Here is a 22,121-nt window from a genome sequence, read left to right on the forward strand (position 1 = left end):
TTTAAATCGAGGGTCTAAGGATAAAGGGTTCTGGATGTTATTCATATTGTAAAACCCTCTCAGATAAATCTGTAATTCTGGGCTGTAAACTTGACCTGACTGAGAGCGATACCTTCACTCCAGTGCTTGGGTAGTGGGATAGCTCGTTTTGTCACATTTGGATCATCGATCGTGTGTTTAAAATAAGTCTAATTTGGCTTTCGATTCACACTGTGGTCTACAGACAGTGATTCACACTGTGGGAGTATCTTCTTAAGACACGCCCCCTGCCTGACTTCCGCATAGTAATCACACCTGAGGAGGCGCAGTCACCACAGGACACAGGTGGGCTTTGAAGTGACACCGCAAAAAACAGTAAAAACTATCAAAACAGCGTCAGGACATGTTGTCTTTTGCTTCCAGGTGGGTGGGCGTTTGGCTGTAATCGAGAAATTCAACACTTAAGTTAGTCTCTGAGGTGTTTTTCGATGCATTTTACCGCTGGCAGTAGCTAATGTTTGAACATCCTGATAAAAGTGCTGTTCGCGTCAGGTGATTCGTAACTCTACCCTCAGGTAAAGAGTACATGACACGCCACGCTTCACAAATAAATAAATAAACATAAAATAAATGTGATTAAGTAGTCGTGCAGTTAATAAATAGGCACCGTGCAGCAGTGTCTAAGAAACACCTCGGTCAGAAACTTCCTGCTCTTATAATTCTGCAGAGGGTCCGTTTTTTCCAGCAGGTAAAATGATGAGCAGATGCTGCGATAACATTTAATGGGAAGTGACTGTAATGAATGCAGTGAAAGTTATGAGAAGCCAATCCGTCAATAGCAGCAGCAGCAGCGCTGAGATCAGCTGATGAGCAGCTGACCCGCTCAGCTGACTGATCAGCTGATCCACTCAGCAGGAGCTCGCTGATGTCAGATCAGTTGGTTTGTTTCAGTCACTGCATCATCCAGGCCGCTGAGACCCTCCTGTTCACCGAGAAGAGTATTTTGAAACTGCGGAAACCCAGCGATTGCGTGACCTTTCCGGTTATTTTGTCATATCTTTGCAGCATTTTATTTTGGTAAATTCATCTGACAGGTCTCTCCTCCTCAATCCAGTTATGGTCCTTTTTGACTTACAAGAAAGGCTACTTTGACAATAACACTTTGAATTGCAATAAAGATGATAAGATTTTGCTTTCAGACCTTTAATGTGAAGAATATATTCTTCTGTACCCTTAGAAATTAATTTGGGATGTTTCTACAACACCCTTATTAGATAATAAAGAGAAAAACGTTTTATGTCACTGGACACTGGAATATTAGAAGCTATAATTGTATGTTTTATCTATCAGGGTGTTTGTGAAAAAGAAATATATTTTCTTTTTAGAAATTAGCCATTTTATTGGCTCCATACATGGTTTTTATGTCCATTTTGATGAACATTACTGTGTATTTGATGTTTTGTAGTGACTGCTGAAATGTTTCCCAGCACAATGAACGTGAGAAAAGTGGAAAGGACAGTTCTGAGTGTGGAACAGGCAGAGGGAGTCGGTGCTCGTGTCCGCAGGAGCATTGGCAGAAAGGAGGTAAGTTATGCAGCATGTTAATGTAGCTCAACTGTAAAACACAGCTCGCTAACAGTCATTTGCAATTCGTTTAATACTGTACATTTTATTTCCAGCTGAGGAACCTGGATCCCTTCCTGATGTTGGATGAGTTTAGAGTGAGCAAGCCGTCAGGTTTTCCAGACCATCCTCACAGAGGATTTGAGACTGTAAGTGTATTTGACTATAATTTTAGGCTTTCTGAACTATTTAGAGTTCCTTACTCTCTCAAAACAATATAATAGTATTGAAATGTTACAGCTGCTTTAACCAAACAACAAAAAAAAAGGAGCATAACAACCAACAGGTATTACTGAGGGGGTGATTCCTATTTTTATCACCAGATGGCGACAACAGGACAGTGACCGCAAAGCAAGTTAACACTTTGCTTTCCATGAATGATGTTTGAGGTTTGTAGAGTTCAAAGATCATACAGAAAGCCAGCGATATCGGAGGTGTGATATAAGCTTGTACTGTATTGTTTGTATAAACTCATATTCAGCCCAGAAAGGTTTGATTTTAAAAAAAAATTTCATGACAACTCACAAAAAAATTCCCTATTTTGAAAGAGGGGAATTGCCCTTGCTTCTGATGTTTTTGTGGAACCATCCTTGGATTTTTTTTTTAGTTTTCTGTGCATTTGAAACTAATGTACTTTGTCTCCACACTTTTCTTCTTGTCGAATGTGATCACGTTACTGTACATACACATACTGTATTAAAATTGAAGCCTTTCTTCCCATAAACCAAGACAAACTCCTGTCAGATGATGAAGCTCTACTTTTGAATACTTTATAACAATGAAGTCTGCCTCAGTGTTTAATTACATATGTAAAACCTACTCAGTTAGTACAGTCCAGCTTCCTCTCTGTCTTTATTTCCCACTACGGTTGTCATGATATCAGATTTTCACTACACGATTATCATGGCCAAAATAAAGAACAATAACGATATCATTGCAATATCTATAGAAATTCATCTTTAACTTTATTTATTGTGTGTTTTGAGTATTTTGTGGCAAATGAATTATAACATAAGTGCAGGGAGGTAGAAAGAGACAAAAGCATACAAAAACAACAATTACACTGAGTGCATAGTGAAAAGGTAACCAGATGAACCGATAAAGAAAAGATCAACAAAGCCTACAATCAGCCATCATCATATTATCATATGTAGTATTAACACAATTTCAATATTTAATTTTCAAATATCACGGTTATCCTCAGTAGCGGTATATTGCAACACCCCTATTCCTCATCTTTCCTTCCTGTCATTTTGTCATTGAGTTGTCTTCAATTCATGTCTGACTCTGTAGTATTAGTATTGGACATGAGTAATTGATGTATTTACTTGACAAAGTGAACTGAGAGCTTCCAGACCCATTCACATGAATGGGTCTGTCAACACCAGGCTATTGACAAACCCACTGTATGCTGCCTCCTAGCACCAAACAGCAGACAAAGATAACAAATAGCCAGCGAGTATTAGCATTAGCAGCTATTTCCTTCTTGGTAGAGAACAAGAACAGACCTGAAAGGGGAGGGAATATTGGACTCAAATTTGTTAGATGGACAGAAACACAGCTCCTGATGAATGATAAAGTTGCTTCTTGTTTGCTCAGTGTGTTAATACATTTACATTTCCTCATTTGGCAGACGCTTTTATCCAAAGGGTGAGGGACATCATTAAAGCTTCAGTGCAGCAGGAGACCTGGGTGTAAGTACTAAGTACTACATCTATTTAATAAGTGCAAGGAAGTCAGTTCAAGTTCATAATAAGTGCTAGTCAGGCATGTTAGGGTGTTAAGAGGTGTTAGGAAAGGCGGTGCACTCAGAAGAGATGGGTGTTGAAGAGATTCTTGAAGATAGAGAGGGGTGCCCCTGCTCTGATAGCATCTGTTAGCTGTGTTCCTCCATCGGGGAACCACAGAGGAGAACAGTCTGGATGTCTAATGCAATAGCTGTAACGACTTTATAAGGTCAGTCATACGTCAGTGTTCTTTTTATAGCTTGCTCCCCTGCGCTGACGTGGCCAAGTCAGTTAATGCTGCTGTTAGTAATGGCAAATGAGCACCGTTTGGAAATTGAATAGTTACAGAATAGTTGTGTCCCTCATTTATCCAATAAGTATCATTTTATTGTAGCTTTAGAAATGGACAGCCTTTTTGGTTTTGCCTGGGCTTTACTGGTTTCTGCTGTGTGTCTGAATGAAGTGGAACAATGTGTGGTCAAATGCCTTTTCATTTCAGGCCCAAAGGAATGGAAAATATAATAATGTTCTCTTATTCTGGCTCCCACTCTGTGAGCCACTTTGTTGGAAATTTGTTTTTGAAAAAGGCATCATGAATAAATGTGTCCCCTCTAAATTTGAGCCTAATTCACAATCCCATTCGCCACAAGCCTGTTCAGTGTTTTTTAAATTGTAGTTAAATGTCACCAGGTATTCCAAAGTTATTCTTAAATTTGCCTGTATTCACTGATGAATGGAGGTAACATGGCAGATATTGTCCTTAGATTGCCAGACGCTCCTCGTAGTGTATTTGATTTGGTAGATGCAACTTAAATCTCCCAATGTGGGTGGACAGGACTAGGCCTACACTCCCAGCATGCCTTTCAGCAGGTGTGTTTGCTCACACTCACATGACTTTTGAAATCACACAGCTGTGGAGACAGATCACAGGCAGCTCACTGCAGGGGCCTGAGCTTTCCTCCCTTACAGATGTTCGCCTTTGAACCCATGACTCCAGACGCAGCACCTCTCTTCCTGTCCAGTCTAACCACTTGGGGTAGTGAGACGAGCGCACACATGCTTTTAGTGTTGACGCAGCACTTGTTTGTAAGCTCATAGCTTACAACCTGGAACATGGTATTTCACTTAATTAAAATTACTTTCATTCATTTCTAATAGAGGTGGAAAAATAATAAAAATGGATAAAATGAAATTGAAAAACCATTGCACCACTTCTTTATATTTGTTTTGAAATATAACATATAACTTCATCGGTGTGTGTGTGTGTGTGTGATGTTGTTTTTGGATGTGTCTTGTGTGTTGTGGTTGTTGTGTGTGTGTTTGTTTGTTATCAAACAGGTAACATATGTCTTGGAGGGGATCACAGCCCATGAAGACTTCTGTGGCCATTCAGGACGACTGAAACCTGGAGATCTGCAAGTACTGTTCATTTTATTTATTTTTTAAAGAAATAGTTTGACATTTTGGAAATGATACTAATATGCTTTTCTTCCAGGAGTTAAATGAAAATATTGATACCACTCTCATGATTGTACAGTAAATATGAATCTACAGATTAGCATGATGACTGGAAACAGGGGGAAGCCTGACTTTGTCCAAGGCTAACAAACTGTAGTTTGATATTTGACTCAGAGACATAAATCTCCTCATGTAAATCTCAGCATATTTCCCAATATGTCAAACTATTCCATTAACTTTGCCATTAATAAAATTGCAAAATAAAGTGGACATATGTTCTTTTTTATTCAGATATTATCTAACAGAGGGATCATTGTTATCTATGAGTCTAAGTCATTCACTTGAATAAGAAACATTCAGTTTACAAGCTGCAAGAGCAGAAGAAGACTTAAGCCTTTTGGTGCACAAATCCCCACAAACTCATTACATATGCATTATAATGTTGTGCACTCACACTAATTGGATATCATGCCCTGTGGGTTGTTTCCTGTGTTTTTAAAGTAGTAAAGTCACATTGACACACACACACACACACGCTCACAACACACACACACACACACTCACACATACACACACTCTCACACTCACACACTCTCACACTCACACATACACGGCCTGCTGACTCAGCTTCAATCTGTAGCAGAGGCTCAGTCAGTTCAGCTGAATTTGCTCTAACCCACCATGTGCACCCTCTGTAGCCTCGGACGTCAAATGGGAGCTGCAAACGCTCAAACAGACGCCTGCCCGTCCTTTAGGGAAAGCTCAAACACTGTCTCAGATTAAAGCAGGGTTTCATTAAAGGAAGTGGTGAAGACAACGTGCCAACAGACAAAACTGTCTCAGTTAATGAATGAATGAATGAACTGCACAGCTGTGTATATCCATTTGTGGGAAAATCTGTATTTTAAAATCACACTATTTTCTGTGCAGACACATAACTGAAAGGAACAATTTTAGCTCGAGTTGTAACTTAAATAGTTACTGAATTACAGTCTTCATATTTTCATACATAGTCCATCTTTATCAGGACTGCATCTACCCAAGCTAGCAGCTTATTTCCAAGTTAGACTGCATATTTATTATATAATATTAGATATTTTAGATTTTATCTGATCCACTGATTCATTTCATTTCAAGCCCTGCACAGTTCTGTGCTGCCTTCCTTCTCTGTTGCATGTTTTATTATCCAGTAGATCCTCCTCACAGTAAATACCCAGCACGCAGCAATAAAAGAAACCCAACGGCATGATGAACAGTCACAGATGAATTATCAGTGGCTAGCTGCATTAAAGCAAAGCTCGAGAGTGGAAATTTCCAGCTGGCCTAAAGCAGAAGCAGAAGCTGTTAAACTAAACTTCCTTTCATCCAGTGTTTCGACTCACTACCTGAAACACATGCTTTTTTTTTTTTTTTTTTTTTTTTAACTCCACTCCTTAAACAGCTTTTTATGCTAAATATTTCTTCTTTCTAATTTATTTGTTTGGCTTTTTGTGTTAGAATTTATTATTCAATTATATTTAGAAACCTGTCGGAAGAATGTATCTGTATTTTACTGAAACTCACTTTTGTCCCGCTTCAGTTTGACGTCCAAAATGGTGTTTTTGCATAGCAGCCCCACGAATCTCATTTTCTGCATGACACTGCTCAACATTATTCATTTATAATAACGGGATTAAGTTTGTGTACTGTGTTTATCTAATGTTTCATGCCAGTTGTTTCCATTTATTTCACTATCAGAGTTTCTGGAATTTTTTTCTTTTCTTTTTTTTTTGCAATTTCCTCAGCTACATGTTCTTGTGCAATAAATTTATCTATTTTTTTTTTTAATCCAAAAAAGACAACGCCTGTGTGACAGGTGCTTGCATTGAAAGTAGTGCTTTCCACCAGCCAACTGCAGTTATATTTAAATATTATTCATTCATTATATATTTATTTTTTCACGCTTCAGCATACACTTCCAGCACATAAGATATAAGCTACAATCTGTGACAACATTGGTCTGCCCATGCTTTTACAACCACAGACCACAATCAAGGCACAAACAGTGACTTTATAATGCACCACTATGACAGCAGCAGGTGTTTCACTGACAAAGACTGTGGGGTTGTACTCGTGCCTCTGACATACACTAATTAGTACCGCACACAAAGTGAAACTGAGGCTGGGTTAGTTTGATCACCAGAGTTATCAGAATTCATCCTGAGGGGGACAAAACTACAGAACTGTCTCCACCAGATTTCACTACGGTATATCCACTTGTTGTTGGGACATTTCAACTTGTGTCAAAATGGTAAGACAAGATGAAAGGTTATAAGGTAGTTAGGATACATTATTTAGCAACTGTGAATGTTGGGATCAAATTTTGTGCCAATCTACCTTGTCGATGTCGAGATACTGCAATTCACCGGAGAAGCATGAATTTTGTCTTGCGGGTGGCACTAGATGAAAAATCAGGGGATCGCCAGAATTACAGCAACACATCTCTTGAGGAACATTTCTGTCTTTACAAAATTTCATCACAATTCCTCCAACTTTTTTTGAATTATTTCTCCCTGGACCCAAGTGATGGAGCAGCCAACTGATTGGTCATGCTATTCCTAGTGCTACGCCGAATGCATGGCTCATAAAAATCTTCCCACTTCTAATACAACTTTTTAAAAAAAAGGGACAAGTACAATGTTATTAGAAACTATATTTCAAATATGTCTCCTTGTCCACCAGTGGATGACGGCAGGACGGGGGGTGGTCCATGCCGAAATGCCCGTATCGGAGGAGCCGGTGGTGGGCTTACAGCTGTGGGTGAACCTGCCGAGGAAAGACAAGATGGTGGAGCCAGCGTACCAGGAGCTGAAAGGCTCAGAGATCCCCAAACCCAGCCAGGGAGGAGTTAGAGTCGCTGTGATATCTGGAGAAGCTTTAGGTGCAAAGGTGTGTGTCTGCTTCTTTGTGTGTTTGTGTGTGTGTGAATGCATCTCCACAATTTGCCTATGGTGATATCATCACAACATCATTAAGTCAAGCCACAGTCAGAAGGGCACTTTGAAGCTGATCATGATGTTTACTTTCCTGGTAGCTGCTGATCTCATGGTGATTGCTCATTTGCTGGACGCTCGAGGCAAACAGGAACAAATGACAAACAATGAAATAAATGTGCATGCATTCATATATGTGTGTGTGTGTGTGTGTGTGTGTCTGTGTGGTGTTTGAGGGAGTGTCTGTTAAACAGACAATTTGACCAGTGTGAGTGTCTGTCTGAAAAGAGGAAACAGCAAATGAGAAGCAGATTGTCCCAGTGAGTTTTCCAGCGTGTCTTTGTGTGTGTTTGTATATATTTATAAGTTTATGTGGAAACTGTTTGAGGAAGTGAGAAGTGATGACAAACTTAAACCTAACATGACGTTGAGAGTGAAGGTAAATATGCATTGTTATGTATTATGGTTGTGTGTGTAATGTACAAGGTGACTGCAGGGCAGATCACAGTGACCAACATACATTTCACTGCATGTGTTGTATTTGTACAATATGATGCTCAAAGGTTTGGGTTTCTACAGATAATACCTTTACGAGGTCAGCTTGACCCAGATCACTCTTTACATGTTGCTGTCGTAAGAAGACACTCTTAACTGCAGTTTGAAGTGGTAGGGACCAGAATGAAGTACACTTGGGACAAGAATGAGTCACAATATGCATTTGATTATAAAAAATAAACAACAGAAGAAAGAGGAGAAAATCTTACTGAGCAGGCCTACCTAAAAGTAAGAAATCAATAAATGGTCAAAGAACTGAAAGTTTATGGTTCCTATATGTAGGATTTAAAAGTTACACACGTCCCAGTGGTAAAAGTCACTGTGTACGTTTTCACCAAGATTGTGTCATTATTTATATCTATTATAACTGGTCACTGTATTTAAAATCAAAAACTGAAATCTTTCATTGACATTCCTTCAGAGCGACTGTTCTTGGTCACCTCCCTGACCAAGGCCCTTCTTGCCAGGTTACTTAGTATGGCCCCCTTTTTAGGAACAGTCCTGGTATTTCCTACTTCTTCCATTTCACACTGACAGAGGTCAGTGTGTTACTGCGAACACTCAAAGCTTTAGAAGTGGTTTAATACCCTTGCTCTGATCTATGCCTCACCACAGTTTTATCCCGGCAGTCTACAGAGAGTTCCTTGGACTTCATGGCTTTTGCCCTGACGTGCGGTCTGAATTGTTGAACCTTATATACACAGATGATTTTCTAAACTGTGTCCAATTACAATTTGGATTGTCCCAGGTGGACTCATATCAACTTCTAGATGCATCTCAAGCATAATTAAAGCAAACAGGATGCTCCTTGCCACGGGAGTGTCACAGCAGAGGGTCTAAATATTTTTGTAAAGGACAGATTTCAGGGTTTGTTTGCACTTCATCATTATAGGTTGTTGAGTGTAGATTGATGAACAAAAGTGACAATTTTGAAGGGGTCTGAGTACTCTCTGAGGCCACTCACTTTTATCTCTGTCTTTGGTCTCTACTAACTCCTGAGGGAAATATCTGGCTCTTTAGCTACTAAATGCTCCACTATGTCCCTCACTTATTCGCTGACTGTGTCTGTCTGTCTGCTTGGTGCGAGGAAAAGAGGAGAAATGCAGCATCCAGTAACTCTAGCGCTGTCTTATTATACAGTATGTTGTGTGTTCTTTCCTGGCTTGGTTTGGTGGATGTGTGACCCTGACAGCTTCACAGTGAGGACGGGCCTTCTGCAGAGCTGTGTGCAGTCAGTAGTGTTCAGTTAGCTGGGCATGCAAAACATAGACTGACTGACTGTTAAACTACATTGTCTTGTTTTCTGTTTCTACATGTGTAAAAGCTTAGAGTTTGTAAAAGGCATCTTTAGTGGAGCAGGGCCACGTAACCAAAGTAACCAAACTTTACTCTTTAGTTTACGATGAGTAATATCTAATGACTAATTCATTATGTTTTCCTGGTAACTTGCCCTAAACTGCACAATTTTGCTGATACATCCGTAGTAATCTTGCACAAAATAGGAACGAAGAACTGTAAGAAAAAGCAGGTGCTTTCATTTCCTTCACTTTGCTCACTTTCTCATCCACGCTTCCTCTTTGCAAAACCTCAATTCAGAGAGTTTCTTTAAGGTCATGTGTATGTGCAGTGAGGTCATGGACCTGTATGAATGTCTCACTAACATTCATAAAATCCAAATAGAAACACATAAAAAATAACACACAAAACTGTTTGAGCTGTGGAACTACCAATGACAAATTCTGGCATTGTATCTCTGAAAAACTCTGGGATGATTAGCAGATTGTGAAGCCAAAGCAATGCCAATTGAAGTCATTGTTCACAACCCATTTAAAGGGAACAGCAGCGTAGGCGGTTCTCAAGTTGTAAACAAATGACCATGAAAGTCACTGGTGCCACTATGTCAGAGTTTGTCTGAATGAGTTTTTCTGTTATGTACAAAATATTTAATTCTTGTGGCTGTTTGTGTGTCTGGAGAACGTGCATATTTTCTGACTAACTTTCTTTTTTCCTATAGTCTAAGGTCTTCACAAGGACGCCAACCCTGTATCTGGACTTCCGGCTGGAGACAGGGGCCCTACATGTGCAGCCAGTCCCCTCAGGTAGGAGAATAGCATTTCTGAATTCAGCACAGTTTACCTATAAACGGATGGTTGATAACAATAATAAGTGCCAGAGTGGTCTGTGATGATGCTTACACAAAGACCGACCTTAGGCCGCCCGTCCTCATTTTTCTTCATTTCCTGTTATTGGAAGCATACATGTATTCTGAAGTCTCCTTGTTATGAAACGATCCTGTTCACCACAATATGTGAGAACATAACATGGAAATGAAAAGAACAGGCTCCGCTTAGAAATAGCACTTTTTCCTTCATTTAGGTGATTTTGTTTCATTAAACATTCACAAAGCAGATTTGTCCTAAAAGTTCGAAGCAGTTGGAGGAGAGAGAGAGAGAGAGAGAGAGAGAGAGAGAGAGAGAGAGAGAGAGAGAAACAACTATCCTGAAGTGTAATTTAAAGTCTTCTCCGTTTAAATCAGCATTAGACAGCGTTTCAGTCAGATCAGCTTTATTTTATTCAGTTGACTCAATATGTGACTGTTATTTCTGGCAGAAAGTCTGTGTGAATAATTGTTTTTTTGTACAGATTAAACAAACTTGAAACCAACCTCCAAGAACATTAGATCCTACATTATCCTACAATAATGCAACTGGATATTATCTTTTATTAACCATGACATTATAAAACAGTCCTCACAGGTTGAGTACTTCTTGTGCTGACTAAACTGAGCTACATGTGTAAAATTTTTGAAGTGCCTCTTTAATTTTGTAGCTTTATTGCATTTAAAGTGGCTAAAACTATACTTTTATAGTAACAATGTGTAAAATGGATGGCCCTTCAGAGAATTATCAGCTGAATTTGCAGTTCCCTTTAGTTTTGTGAAGCTTTATAGCAAGTTTCCGCTCACTGTTAAGCTCTCACCACTCTCAGAGCATCAGTTTCGGCTACAGCAGGCAGCTGTTTCCAGGAAAAAAAAAAAAAACTCTAAAAATCCACTTTACACTACCTGCCCAGACAGAACCACTTAGCAAACAGCTGGTGAACACAGTGGAACATTTATGTAGCTGTAGAGCATGATATTTCCCTCGGGAGATGATAGACACCTAAAACAGCTAACGTAGTGGTAATGTTTCTCTGGAACTGCTGGATGTGTAAATAAGCAACTGTTTTCTAACAAGCTCACCGTGTCAAATTAAAACCTGGTGATACGTCAATGTTATGTTCACACCTTCTGAATCCTCCACGTGGCAAAAAAAAACTGATATTGCAGGTTTTCCTGAGTTTTATTTGAAGTGTAGAAAAGAAAAGAAAATATATTTGTGGGTTTAAGAACTAAAAGAGCTCTAGTAACAACAGGTCGGTGAGCAGAAGAGAGGCTCTGAACCTTTCTCTCTTCTCTTCTTTTTGAAACGGTTCACCAACTTCTTTACTTCACATATATCAGTTATAAAATATCTCTGTGTCTGACAGGATGGACTACATTCATCTACACTTTATCAGGATCCATTCATGTTGGTGAGTTAACAAAGGCTCACTCCACACCCTTTTTATTTCAGCTTTAGCTTTTAGATAGTTTATCATACTGACTAACACTTCAAATTAACATAAGAAGAAGAAGAAATCACAAATAACCATGGTGTCACGAACAGTCTTAGTTGGACGTGTGCACTCTTGTCCGTGTATTTGATCACTCCCTCACTTCCCTCTCCGCTCTTCCTGCTGTCATATCTAGGTTACAAACGTGTGTGATCTCGGTCCAATCGCAACCTCCCTTCTGCATGCAGCCAAAAGGCCCATGTGTTCCACTTTAAAGCTTGATGGATTCATACTGTCACTAAACTATGATGTGTTCAGGCTTTAGACTAAACCAGTTCAATCTGAAATTTACCCAACATCACAGGAAAAAAATCATTGCACTACTGTGCATAAAATATGACCATCGTAGAGTTTGGCTTCATATCAATCACCTTACCCACATGTTGTAAGTTGCTGTTTGACCTTATACTGTAAAATACTGCATTTCCTGCTCTTTTGGACGACAACATGTGATCAGGGAATTCCCCTCGCATGAGAACAAACCCTTTCAGACAGCAAACTAATTTTCAGCGGCTTTGTTGGTTTGTTGGAAACCTGTTGTTTTCGTTCAGAATTCCCCTTACGATATTCCTTCACAAAATTTCATTGTGATTTGATTATTCTCCATCATTACACTGCAGGATCTCTCTCTGTCTCTGTGGTTGTAATCTCTGTCAGATGTCAGATGACACGAGAGGATGAAAATGGCTGCTGAGATTAAAGAAGTTATTTGAATGTTAAGTCTCCAACTCTACATGTAGTCTGGCTAAATCAGAACCAGCTGGCTTTGATGAATGGGTCGACCACAAGTGGAAGTGTCTGGCTTTCTCAGTGTTTAGTGTCAGTATGTTTTGCAGTGCGCAAACAAACTGCTAAACCAGGTCAGAATGTCTGAAACATACAGGTGCCTATATTTCTATTTTGTTATGCTACAAAGATCTGTGGTGTCCCGACATTTATGAAACAGAAGTAATTATTTTTATTGATGCACATGTCAGCTCATTAACAGCAAGTAAACTGGTCTTGGATGAATAATTAAATGGTAATACCAAACAGAGCAGGTTTATTGTGTGTATTATTCAGCATCATAGACAGAGACAGTGTTCAATATGAACGAGCATTGGCCTTTTCCTGTTCTCAAGGCCCGGATCAGGAGCAGCAGAGGGTGGAGGCCCATCACACAGTCGTGTTTGGAGATGGAGACTGTGTCAAGGTAGAAAACAAGGTGAGAAACTTGAGTTCTCTGTATCAAGACCAGTGGCTCCCAAACATTTTTCCATGAGCAATCTGCTCTACTCACCCTCACAGGTTTTGGTCTTATTGTGAGGAGTTCTTGTCCCAAGAAAACATCCAGTGTTTCATTTATAGAAAAAAAGCTTTAGACAAAAGTAAAAAAAAAAAAATCTGTGCAACAGAAATATATGATTTTCTTTATTTAATCATCATGTGAACCAAAAAGATATACTCTATTGAGACCTATTGAGGAGGTCCTGATCCCTGGGCTTGGAACCACTGATTTTGAAATTACAAACGAACTCACACACACTGACAAAGATGATAGCTCTGCCTCTTATTTCCTCCTCAGGGCTCTGAAGTTTCCCATTTTGTGCTAATTGCTGGAGAACCACTCAAAGAGCCCGTGGTACAACACGGTACGTGATTTGAGTTATTCCCTCCATGTCACTGAATGAAAGAAATCCATGGTGTGTTTCAGAAGTCACAAACAGACCTCAATCTACCACTGAAATAATTTACGTTTGTCTGCCCTTCAGGTCCATTTGTAATGACCACAGAAGAAGAGATCAGTCAGGCCATCAAGGACTACCAGAGTGGCAGAAATGGCTTTGAAAGGGCCGTAAAATGGAGATCCAAGATCAGAGATTCTGTCTAAACACTACGCTGTTGCACTCAAACATATTTATAGAGATATTTTTTTGTGATAATTAAGTACAAAACGAAGGTGGAAGTTTGATGTTTGAAAACACTAAATATATGCTGTATGTACTTTCCAGCATCTGTTTTAACTTGTTACATGTCCAAGTGCTTCATGTGGGAGTGAATGACATGCCCCATTGTTAGCACAGTAGTAATTTACCCCCTCTCCCTTGTAAAGTATAGATTTTTAGGGAAAATCTGCATCTAACTGCTCTGCACTTCCCTCGTTAAATTTTAGTTCTGTAATAACTCTGTAGCAGAGCTGTTATGAAATTCTGAAAGCTGCTTTCACACATTGTTATGAAGATAACTTAGCATACTGCGCTTCAATTAAGTATAACAGTTCAACCACTGTTTTGATGTTTGATGGCACACATTCATGTGCCGCAGATTCTGCTGAAAGCAATCAACTTTTATTTAAATCCAGCTGCTGTAAAACAAAAGGAATCAGTGTTCCAGTTACTGCATATTACATGACCTCAATAACCGAAAACCTACCACATAAATATGTTGTAAAAAAAAAAAAGTTTTTGCATGTTTCATTATTATTATAATTATTATTATTAAGTATTGGTTTTGCAGCCTACAGAACAGATGCTCAGGCTGCTGTTCCTCATTGGCATACAAATTAAAAATTCTGTTCTCATATTTAATCCATTATGTATGCTACATGCTGAGTCAAATGGGCCTGGATGGGTGAGGGGGGTGGGGTGTCGGTGGGACAGGGGTGGTGCTGGCATCCTATTTCCCCTCACACGTTACGGAGGTCTGGATCACATTTAAAACACATGTTACTGCTCTTTGGCTGTGTGCGGTTTGGCAACTCCAGAGGAGAAGACACTGATAGGGAATTTAACAGTCAGAGGACTTCATCACTTGACAGACAGATATTAAGAAAGCAACACGGGGACAGACAAGCAAAATAAAAAGGCGCGCTTCATGGCAGAGCGATCGGCAAGAGGAGGAGAGACATAAAGGCAGACACCAAGATAGACATACAGGCTTCTCAATAGCTCTGTCAGAATTAGCCCAGATCTTTGAGGAAGGGATTGTGTGGCCATTCTTGCACCTCAGGACCTTTTGTCTTTGGACACTACGATCTGGAGAACTGAGGAGTGACAGAGGGAAAAGTTTAACACACAGATATTGTTACCATTGAAATTAACAGCTAAGGGAAACCAGAGGCCAGCAGCCTTCCAGGTGGTAGGAATATAAAGAAGAAAAGAGTTTGAGCAGAGAGGACTTTGTTCAGATCATCTAGCACGAGGCCCTGTGATACCTCACAGGCCTTCAATCCGTTTGGACAGAGTTCGCTGATAAGGAGTCTTCATTGGAATCTTGACTTTCATTTTCTTTCTTTTGGTAATTTTCAACTTCTGACTTCTAGTAGTGTTGTTATTTAACTGGACACCTCAGGTTCTGCGTCAAAGTTTCAGCAGTAAAAGTTATATGTTTTAAAGGCCTCTCTCCATTTGGCTCACGGGTGTCTGGGTTGCTGTGACAGGTTACATCTGGCTAAGGCACACACACACTCTCTCCACTGTGAAGCTGGAAGAGTTTGTGTTGCACATACTTGCACTGAGAAGACTGAGTGTGTGTGTGGTCTGAGGGACTCAGCTGGTCTGGGAAACTGAGTCAGAGAGGCAGTCAGTTCTTAGTGCTGTCTGCCAGCAGTAAGAGAAGACAAGTTCATACTGCTGAGTGCTGCTCAGAGAAAGCGAGCGGAGCCAAGGGATGATGATGACAATGAAACGGACCCTGTGCAGACTCTCCTGCTTGGTGACTCTGGTGGTGGAGCTGAGCTGGATAAACGTGGGACACAGCATGCACAGAGAGGTAGGAAGTAGGGTAAGTGTGGCATGAAAGCTTTATGTCTTCACGTATGTAATAATCTCTTGCAGCTGACTGCTTTTTTTGGAGCTGATGTATAACTTTAACTTCCCCGTCTACTTGATGATTCGGGGATTGATTTCATTTGTTCTTGCGGTGTTGCGTAGCCTCTTTAGTTTTTTTCACTCACGAATCCCGACTTGAACAGCTGTTGAGAGTGCAGTACACTCACATGTGCTCACTGTGCTCTGTCCACTGAAATCAAAACTGACATCACTGCAGTCATGTGCACGCTTGCATGAGGCTAAAAGGGGAAATGCTCGTCAACATTGTATCTGCGTCAGAGGGACTATTCAACCAATTCTCCCCTCTTTTTCACTCTTACTACTTAAATCGGTTTTCTCTCTCAAGCCATCAATCATCTCCATTATGTTCCTCTCTATTTAAACCCTCCCCATCTTTACCTATAGTTTAGTTCCTGTCATCCCTCTCTGAGCCCCCCCACCCCCCACCCCCTGTTTTTCATTACTTGGTCTATCCCCTGGTAGAAATTGCAGAGGGGAAACCTCCCTATTTTCTGTTGTTTCTCTGATTTAAGTGGAAGCAGTCAGCCAGCCAACCTGCCCCACCCTCTGTTCTGCAACACACTGAACACATCAGAGGGCTCAGATCATTATGGTTGTCCAGAGTAAATAAAACAAACATTGCGCAGACAAGTGCATGACTGTCCGCTCAGATGTGCCTACGCCCCGGTGGCAGACCTACCATCGGGTATCAGGCTTTGGCTTTCCTGCCTCAAAAATGAGCTCCTAAATTTTAACTCTCCCCTCTCTCACTCAGACAGATCACACCCTTGGCTCTTCAAAGTCTATTAAAATCTCAACAAGTTGAAACAAAAACAAAGCTGTAAAAATCTTTCACATAGGACATAATTTTGGATTCAGTGCTTGACATTACATTTCATGATTAGGAAAAAAATAAAAAATTTAAGTATTGGACTCCGCATCCAATCGATTGTGCTTCCATTTCGTTCTGGTTTATGTCTCCATGGGAACTTTGCTCCTCTGTGGTAGCAGCATGACAGGTGGTTTTATTATTCTCTCCCACCCCGGAATCACATCTCTTCTCCTCTCTGTTAATACTTTAAACTGTGTGTCAGTATGTATATGTATGTGTACATACCGGACATGTGCTTTTTAAGTGGATGACACTGCTGCCTCCTCTCGAAGTCCATACTGGTGGCTTAGCTGGCTAGGGTCCATATATTTTCAAAGTCATGGGATTAAATCTTGTTTCATCTCATTCCTCATGTCCTTTGGTAGCAGGGACTTCAGAAATGAGCAGCTTTCAGAGACAGAGAGACGTGAAGACAGACTGGAGCAGACAAAGGTGCTGCTTCAGCTGTTGAAAATCACACTTTGATTAACAGGAGTGACATAAGGCCAAAGTCTCCGAGTCACTCCACACTTCAGCAAACATCATATCAACTCAGTGTAAAGCACGTTAGCAGAAAATGATGCACAATGCATAATGTAGCTCTTAGTTTTGTTAATGTTGCCCAGTTCAGCTTTTCTAACATTTTACTTGCTTATTTTTTGCTTGGATGTTTTGTTTAACAAAACTAAGAGTCTGCAGCCATGTTATCAGCTCGTAATATTTACTATAGCTGTGTCCAAAATTACTATTACTGAATAGTGCACAACATTTACCCTCCACCATTTTATCTAAGTGTGAAATTTATTCCCTATAATGCCCTCAAAATCTGAAGTGCAAATTTAATAGTGCAACTTTATACCTCTAAGTGATGAAGCAGACTAACAGACTGAGTGTCTGAAGTCTCAGTTTACTGCTCACCACTGAGTGGACTATTTTGTGTCTATCACATAGGGATGAGTGAAAGAGTGATTGTAGATGCAGACTCAACATTAAAGAGACTGTGATTCTACTCATAACTTGCTTTCAAATAAATTTACAAAGAATCGTTCAAATAAATGTGGGATTTTGAAAGCTCACAGCATTTCCATCCCAATAGAGTTAGTTTTGTTGGCTATATTTAGATTTAGTCTTAGTCCTGAGATAAAAAAGTCCATGATAGTTTAAATTTTCTTGTCAATTTTAGTCCATTAAGTCTCATGTAGTCAAAGAAAAACATAAACAGTTTAGTCTCGCTGTAGTCGACGAAAACACTTGACATTTTAGTCTAGTTTTAGTCGAAGGTTAGACAACATAGCTGACTGGGCTTCTGACTTTCAGTGAGACTAAATCCCCATCTACAAGCAATGTAGCAATCCCCCTTTTGTTGGGAGATTCTAATACATAATATTTCCGCACTGCCTTCAGTAGTTGGCTTAATACAGCTTTTGTTTCGTTACTTTACCTCACTTTCTTCTGGTGAGCCTTAATATGTCTCTTCAGGTTTGTGGTAGTCTCACCAGCTATTTTATGGCCACATTGCTTTCCCTTTGATAAAGTGATGCATTTGGTATTTTTTTCTCATCCTTAATGTGATGAAAATGGGCCAAAATATCATCTCACTTCTTTCACCCGAGCCCTGTTGTTGTCTTGTTAACTACCCGTGAGGTACTCCTCACTGTGCACCATGCTGTGCTCTTTTAGTGCTGTCAACATAACGGCTGCGTTGAAAAGAAAACAGTCACAGGTAGTGTTTAATGATGTCAGTGCCATCTCGTCATCGTCTTGTCTTAGTCATGGAAACAACAGGTATTGATGAACACATTTCGTCTTAGTTTTCGTTAACAAAATCAACACTACATCCCCAAAAGACAGGAACAGCGATATCAATTAAATGAAAGACCAAGAATGAGGGTTTTCTATGTATTTGTGTTAATGTAAGACATGAAAAGATGACTGACTGTGATCCCTGCAGGTAATGAAGCAGTGGGAAAGGAAAGTGCGGTCAGCCTCCAGCCTGGATGAGTTGCTGAGGCTCGCAGACTTTCCTGACTGGAAGTTGTGGAAGTGTCGTCTGAGACTGCAGCAGCCAGAGGCCCAGACAGAGACCCTCTCTTCTCCGCCTTCAGTAGGGTCACACCGCTCTACGCGCTACGCTGCCGAATCTTACAGCCTGGAGATACTTAAAGGTTGGGTGAAACATACAGTATGTGTTACGTGCAAGCCTGTTTATGTGTGCTGATGTGGTTGTGAACATTGCGTGTCTTGCATTCAGCCATAGATGAAGAGTGGCAGCGGACTCAGTGTATGCCAAGGGAAACATGTGTTGACGTGGCCAAGGAGCTAGGCACCGACCCCTCAATGTTCTTCAAGCCACCTTGTGTGTCCATACACAGGTTTGTTTAATATGTAGCCTGATCCACAATTTCAACAACTTTAAGCTCAAATATATGGTGTTGTCCTTGCATCCTACCTAACACTCAAAGCCACACAACTTGTCTGCAGTCATTGTGTTGACAAATGTTGAAATAATGTCCATATCTGACATCTACAAGACTGCATAGGTCCTCAAACAAGCACCTTGTGTTTCATATGACACAGTGAATCTCTTTAATATCAGTTCACAACTATTTGTGAGGCTGTTTTAATATGTTTTTTAATCATATTGTTAAAGGAAGAGTTGAACATTTTGGGAAAGGCTCTTATTTGCTTTCCTGCCAAAAGTTAGGGGAGGAAGGAGGAGGATACCACTCTCATGTCTGAAGAGTAAATATGAAGCTCCCACCAGCAGCTGTTTAGCTTAGTTTTTAGCATAAGGATTGGTAAAAGAGAGAAAACAGCTAGCCTGGCAACTGTCCAGCAATTTACTGGAGTCTTCTTGTAACCGCGAGGTTGAGATGACAAAGAGACTGGCTTTTAAAAAACCGAGCCTTAGAGGAGCTGGTAGGAGGTAGGATTTTGTTAGCCTACCTATAGGCAGATCCAGGCTAGCTGTGTCCCCGTGTTTACAGTCTTTATGGTCAGCTAAGCTCTGACACTGTGTATTTATCCTAGTAGTAATAATAGTTTTAACTTTTCATGTGAAGCACTTGGTGCACGTAATTTCTTTGTGGCTGACTTTGAGAAAAGTCATAGTGTATGTGTCCTGAATGTATGGCACTGTTTTATACTGAAGTTTGTGCCATGCACATCACTTTACCCAGATGTGAAATGATTTTCCTACTGACAGGTGCAGTGGTTGCTGCAATCAAGAGGGTGTCACCTGCAGAAACACAACTGCTGTATATGTGAATAAAACTGTGAGTGACCAAATCCCAGATGATATTTTTATTTAACCTTTTTCTGAGGGTTTGAGTACAAACACTCTTACACTATTGTGTGTGTGTGTGTGTGTGTGTGTGTGTGTGTGTGTGTGTGTGTGTGTGTGTGTGTGTGTGTGTGTGTGTTTCAGGTCCTTAGTGTCATTCCGTTCAAGTTTGTACCAGAACCTGTGCTAATAAAAGTAGTTAATCATACAGAGTGCAGGTGCATGGAGCCCGCCATAATACGACGTAATGCTCAACCTCACAGGAGCAGTGGGTGAGTCCAAAACCTTTGTCTTATTTCTCATCTGAATTTGTTGTGATATTTTCTAATCCATCTGGTCTAATCCGTCATTGGCAGGTGCTCTCCAATGGGCCAGCTGTCAGAGACAGAGGACTCCAGGAGACTTTGTGCCAGTGGGTTGATCTGGGATTGTTCCACTGACAGATGCATATCTTACCCTTCCAGTACACCAGGTGTGTGTGTGCGCGTGTGTGTGTGCGTGTGTGTGTGTGTGTGTGTGTGTGTGTGTGTGTGTGTGTGTGTGCGCGTGGGTGCGTGCGGTGTGTGTGTGTGTGTGTGTTGTGTGTGTGTGTGTGGTGTGTGTGTGTGTGTGTGCGTGCGGTGCGGGTGCGCGTGCGTGGGTGTGTGTGTGGTGGTTGTGTGTGTCGTGTATGTGTGTGTGTGTTGGATGAATTGGCACAAAACTATGAAAAGACAATTGTAGTTTCTTCATAATGTATCCTAATGATGTCTGCTGTTTTAGAAAATACATGTAAAACTAATGACATCCCCACCAACCTCAGCTGTACTTTGTGTTTAGTGCTAATTAGCAAAAATGAGTATGTTAACCCCCCCAATGAAGATGGCGAACATGGCAAACATTATATCTGCTAAAGATCAGCATGTAATCATGAGCATGTTAGCAGTTAGCTCAAAATCCAAAATCCAGGTATATCATATCTAGAGAATATGTTCTTTTTTTTCTTTTAATGACATATTAAAGTGAATTGAATATGCCGTAAATTCATTATCAAAGTATGACCAACTTGTCGATGTTCATACAGAGATTCAGCTAAAATGAAGAATATTTTATGTACTGACATTATTACCTCCTGTTTAGAGTTTCCATTCAGTTCATGGATGCCCGATTGTGAGATAGATGTGGAGCACTGTGACTGTCTTCCCAAACCTGCACCAACTCTTCAACCAAGACCGATCCATCGCTGCCAACTCAACTCTTCAATCTGCGCCCACAGGCGTCAGCGTTTTGATCAAGCCTCCTGCAGGTATGCCAGACAGAGGATTTAATATGATAATCTGTTTGTTTCCCACTGACACGTTTAATTACTCTAGTCTATACTCCAAAGTGACATCAGACACACAAAAGACATGCTCAGATACTGTCGTTATCATATAAGCAACAAGTGAAATGATAATGTTGAGGGGAAAATGTAGTGAGGAAGTTATTAAACAGGTGCTGGGAAACAGGAAAAGTGAGCAAATGAATTTTGGACATGCAAGATGAACTGAATAAAAGTGATCTGTTTCTAAAGCTCCTGAGTTCAGGTTCATCCGGGGCGAAGGCTGGCAGAGCGACAGACATTTAGAGCTCTCCGGCGTCTGAATTCATGCATATTTTATATCTCTAAATGATCCCTCTTTTATTCACAGATGCAAATGGCCCAAGTAGAAGTCCACTGGGGAAATAAATTACGACAACCTGCTCGCCAAGGATGTTTGGAGGCAGAGAGAATAGGCTCATAATTTATTTACAGTCCTATTTATGCTGATCATTTTAACTAATTAAGATGATATTAACTCACAAGACCATGTTAATTGATTATTTTAACATGTTTACGTTATGTTTCAATCAATGTGTCAAGTTTATGTTTTGTACATTTGTTCTTTGTGCACTGAATATGTAGTTTACATTAAAAGATTATTTTTATAATTTGAATCTGCTATGAATGTATGGATTATTGCTTAACTCCAGATGGACATTTCACCAATATTCCCATTAAAAAAAAAAAAAAAAAAAAAAAAAAAAGGGTGCAAAACCTGCATGCTTCATTGGCAACAAAGAAAAATATCATTTAAATTCAAAGTAAAAACAGACTTATACAATGTAATCTAAGATAATTAACATATAAATTACATATAATAAAACACAAAACACTAGTTTGCCTAAGTA

The 22,121-nt window shown here is 40.1% G+C and overlaps 2 protein-coding genes across 4 annotated transcripts; both read left to right on the plus strand.

Moving 5' to 3' along the window:
- The first annotated feature begins 307 nt into the window (after positions 1–307).
- Positions 308–14,318, plus strand: pir (pirin). 3 transcript variants are annotated; one of them, XM_022749247.1, is made up of 10 exons: positions 308–324; positions 1,445–1,563; positions 1,659–1,751; positions 4,668–4,748; positions 7,509–7,715; positions 10,329–10,413; positions 11,843–11,887; positions 13,090–13,172; positions 13,533–13,599; positions 13,720–14,318. In XM_022749247.1, exons 2-10 carry the CDS (start codon positions 1,456–1,458, stop codon positions 13,836–13,838), a joined length of 888 nt encoding a protein of 295 aa, XP_022604968.1. In that variant the 5' UTR covers positions 308–324; positions 1,445–1,455; the 3' UTR covers positions 13,839–14,318. The 3 variants fall into 3 exon arrangements, with proteins under 3 accessions (XP_022604968.1, XP_022604960.1, XP_022604975.1); XM_022749239.1 differs by having other exon boundaries at positions 315–402; XM_022749254.1 differs by having other exon boundaries at positions 315–402; positions 13,090–13,160.
- An 844-nt stretch (positions 14,319–15,162) lies between these two features.
- Positions 15,163–21,686, plus strand: vegfd (vascular endothelial growth factor D). Its single transcript, XM_022749503.1, has 8 exons — positions 15,163–15,730; positions 18,600–18,813; positions 18,900–19,020; positions 19,854–19,923; positions 20,076–20,203; positions 20,288–20,403; positions 21,051–21,216; positions 21,602–21,686. The coding sequence occupies exons 1-8, from the start codon at positions 15,617–15,619 to the stop codon at positions 21,618–21,620; spliced, it is 948 nt and encodes a 315-aa protein (XP_022605224.1). The 5' UTR covers positions 15,163–15,616; the 3' UTR covers positions 21,621–21,686.
- Positions 21,687–22,121: the final 435 nt, after the last annotated feature.

Source organism: Seriola dumerili, unplaced genomic scaffold, assembly GCF_002260705.1.
Source record: "Seriola dumerili isolate Sdu_G_001 unplaced genomic scaffold, Sdu_1.0 BDQW01000011.1, whole genome shotgun sequence".
Lineage (NCBI taxonomy): Eukaryota > Metazoa > Chordata > Actinopteri > Carangiformes > Carangidae > Seriola > Seriola dumerili.

What these genes read in the sequence shown, in the direction of transcription:
- pir (XM_022749247.1), top strand. Translation starts at nt 1,456, where the DNA reads ATGTTTCCCAGCACAATGAACGTGAGAAAAGTGGAAAGGACAGTTCTG. An exon ending in GGAGCATTGGCAGAAAGGAG is followed by an intron (nt 1,564 to 1,658) that starts GTAAGTTATGCA and finishes TTTTATTTCCAG; the next exon opens with CTGAGGAACCTGGATCCCTT. An exon ending in TGAAACCTGGAGATCTGCAA is followed by an intron (nt 4,749 to 7,508) that starts GTACTGTTCATT and finishes CTTGTCCACCAG; the next exon opens with TGGATGACGGCAGGACGGGG.
- vegfd (XM_022749503.1), top strand. Translation starts at nt 15,617, where the DNA reads ATGATGATGACAATGAAACGGACCCTGTGCAGACTCTCCTGCTTGGTG. An exon ending in CTGTATATGTGAATAAAACT is followed by an intron (nt 19,924 to 20,075) that starts GTGAGTGACCAA and finishes TGTGTGTTTCAG; the next exon opens with GTCCTTAGTGTCATTCCGTT. An exon ending in CAACCTCACAGGAGCAGTGG is followed by an intron (nt 20,204 to 20,287) that starts GTGAGTCCAAAA and finishes CGTCATTGGCAG; the next exon opens with GTGCTCTCCAATGGGCCAGC.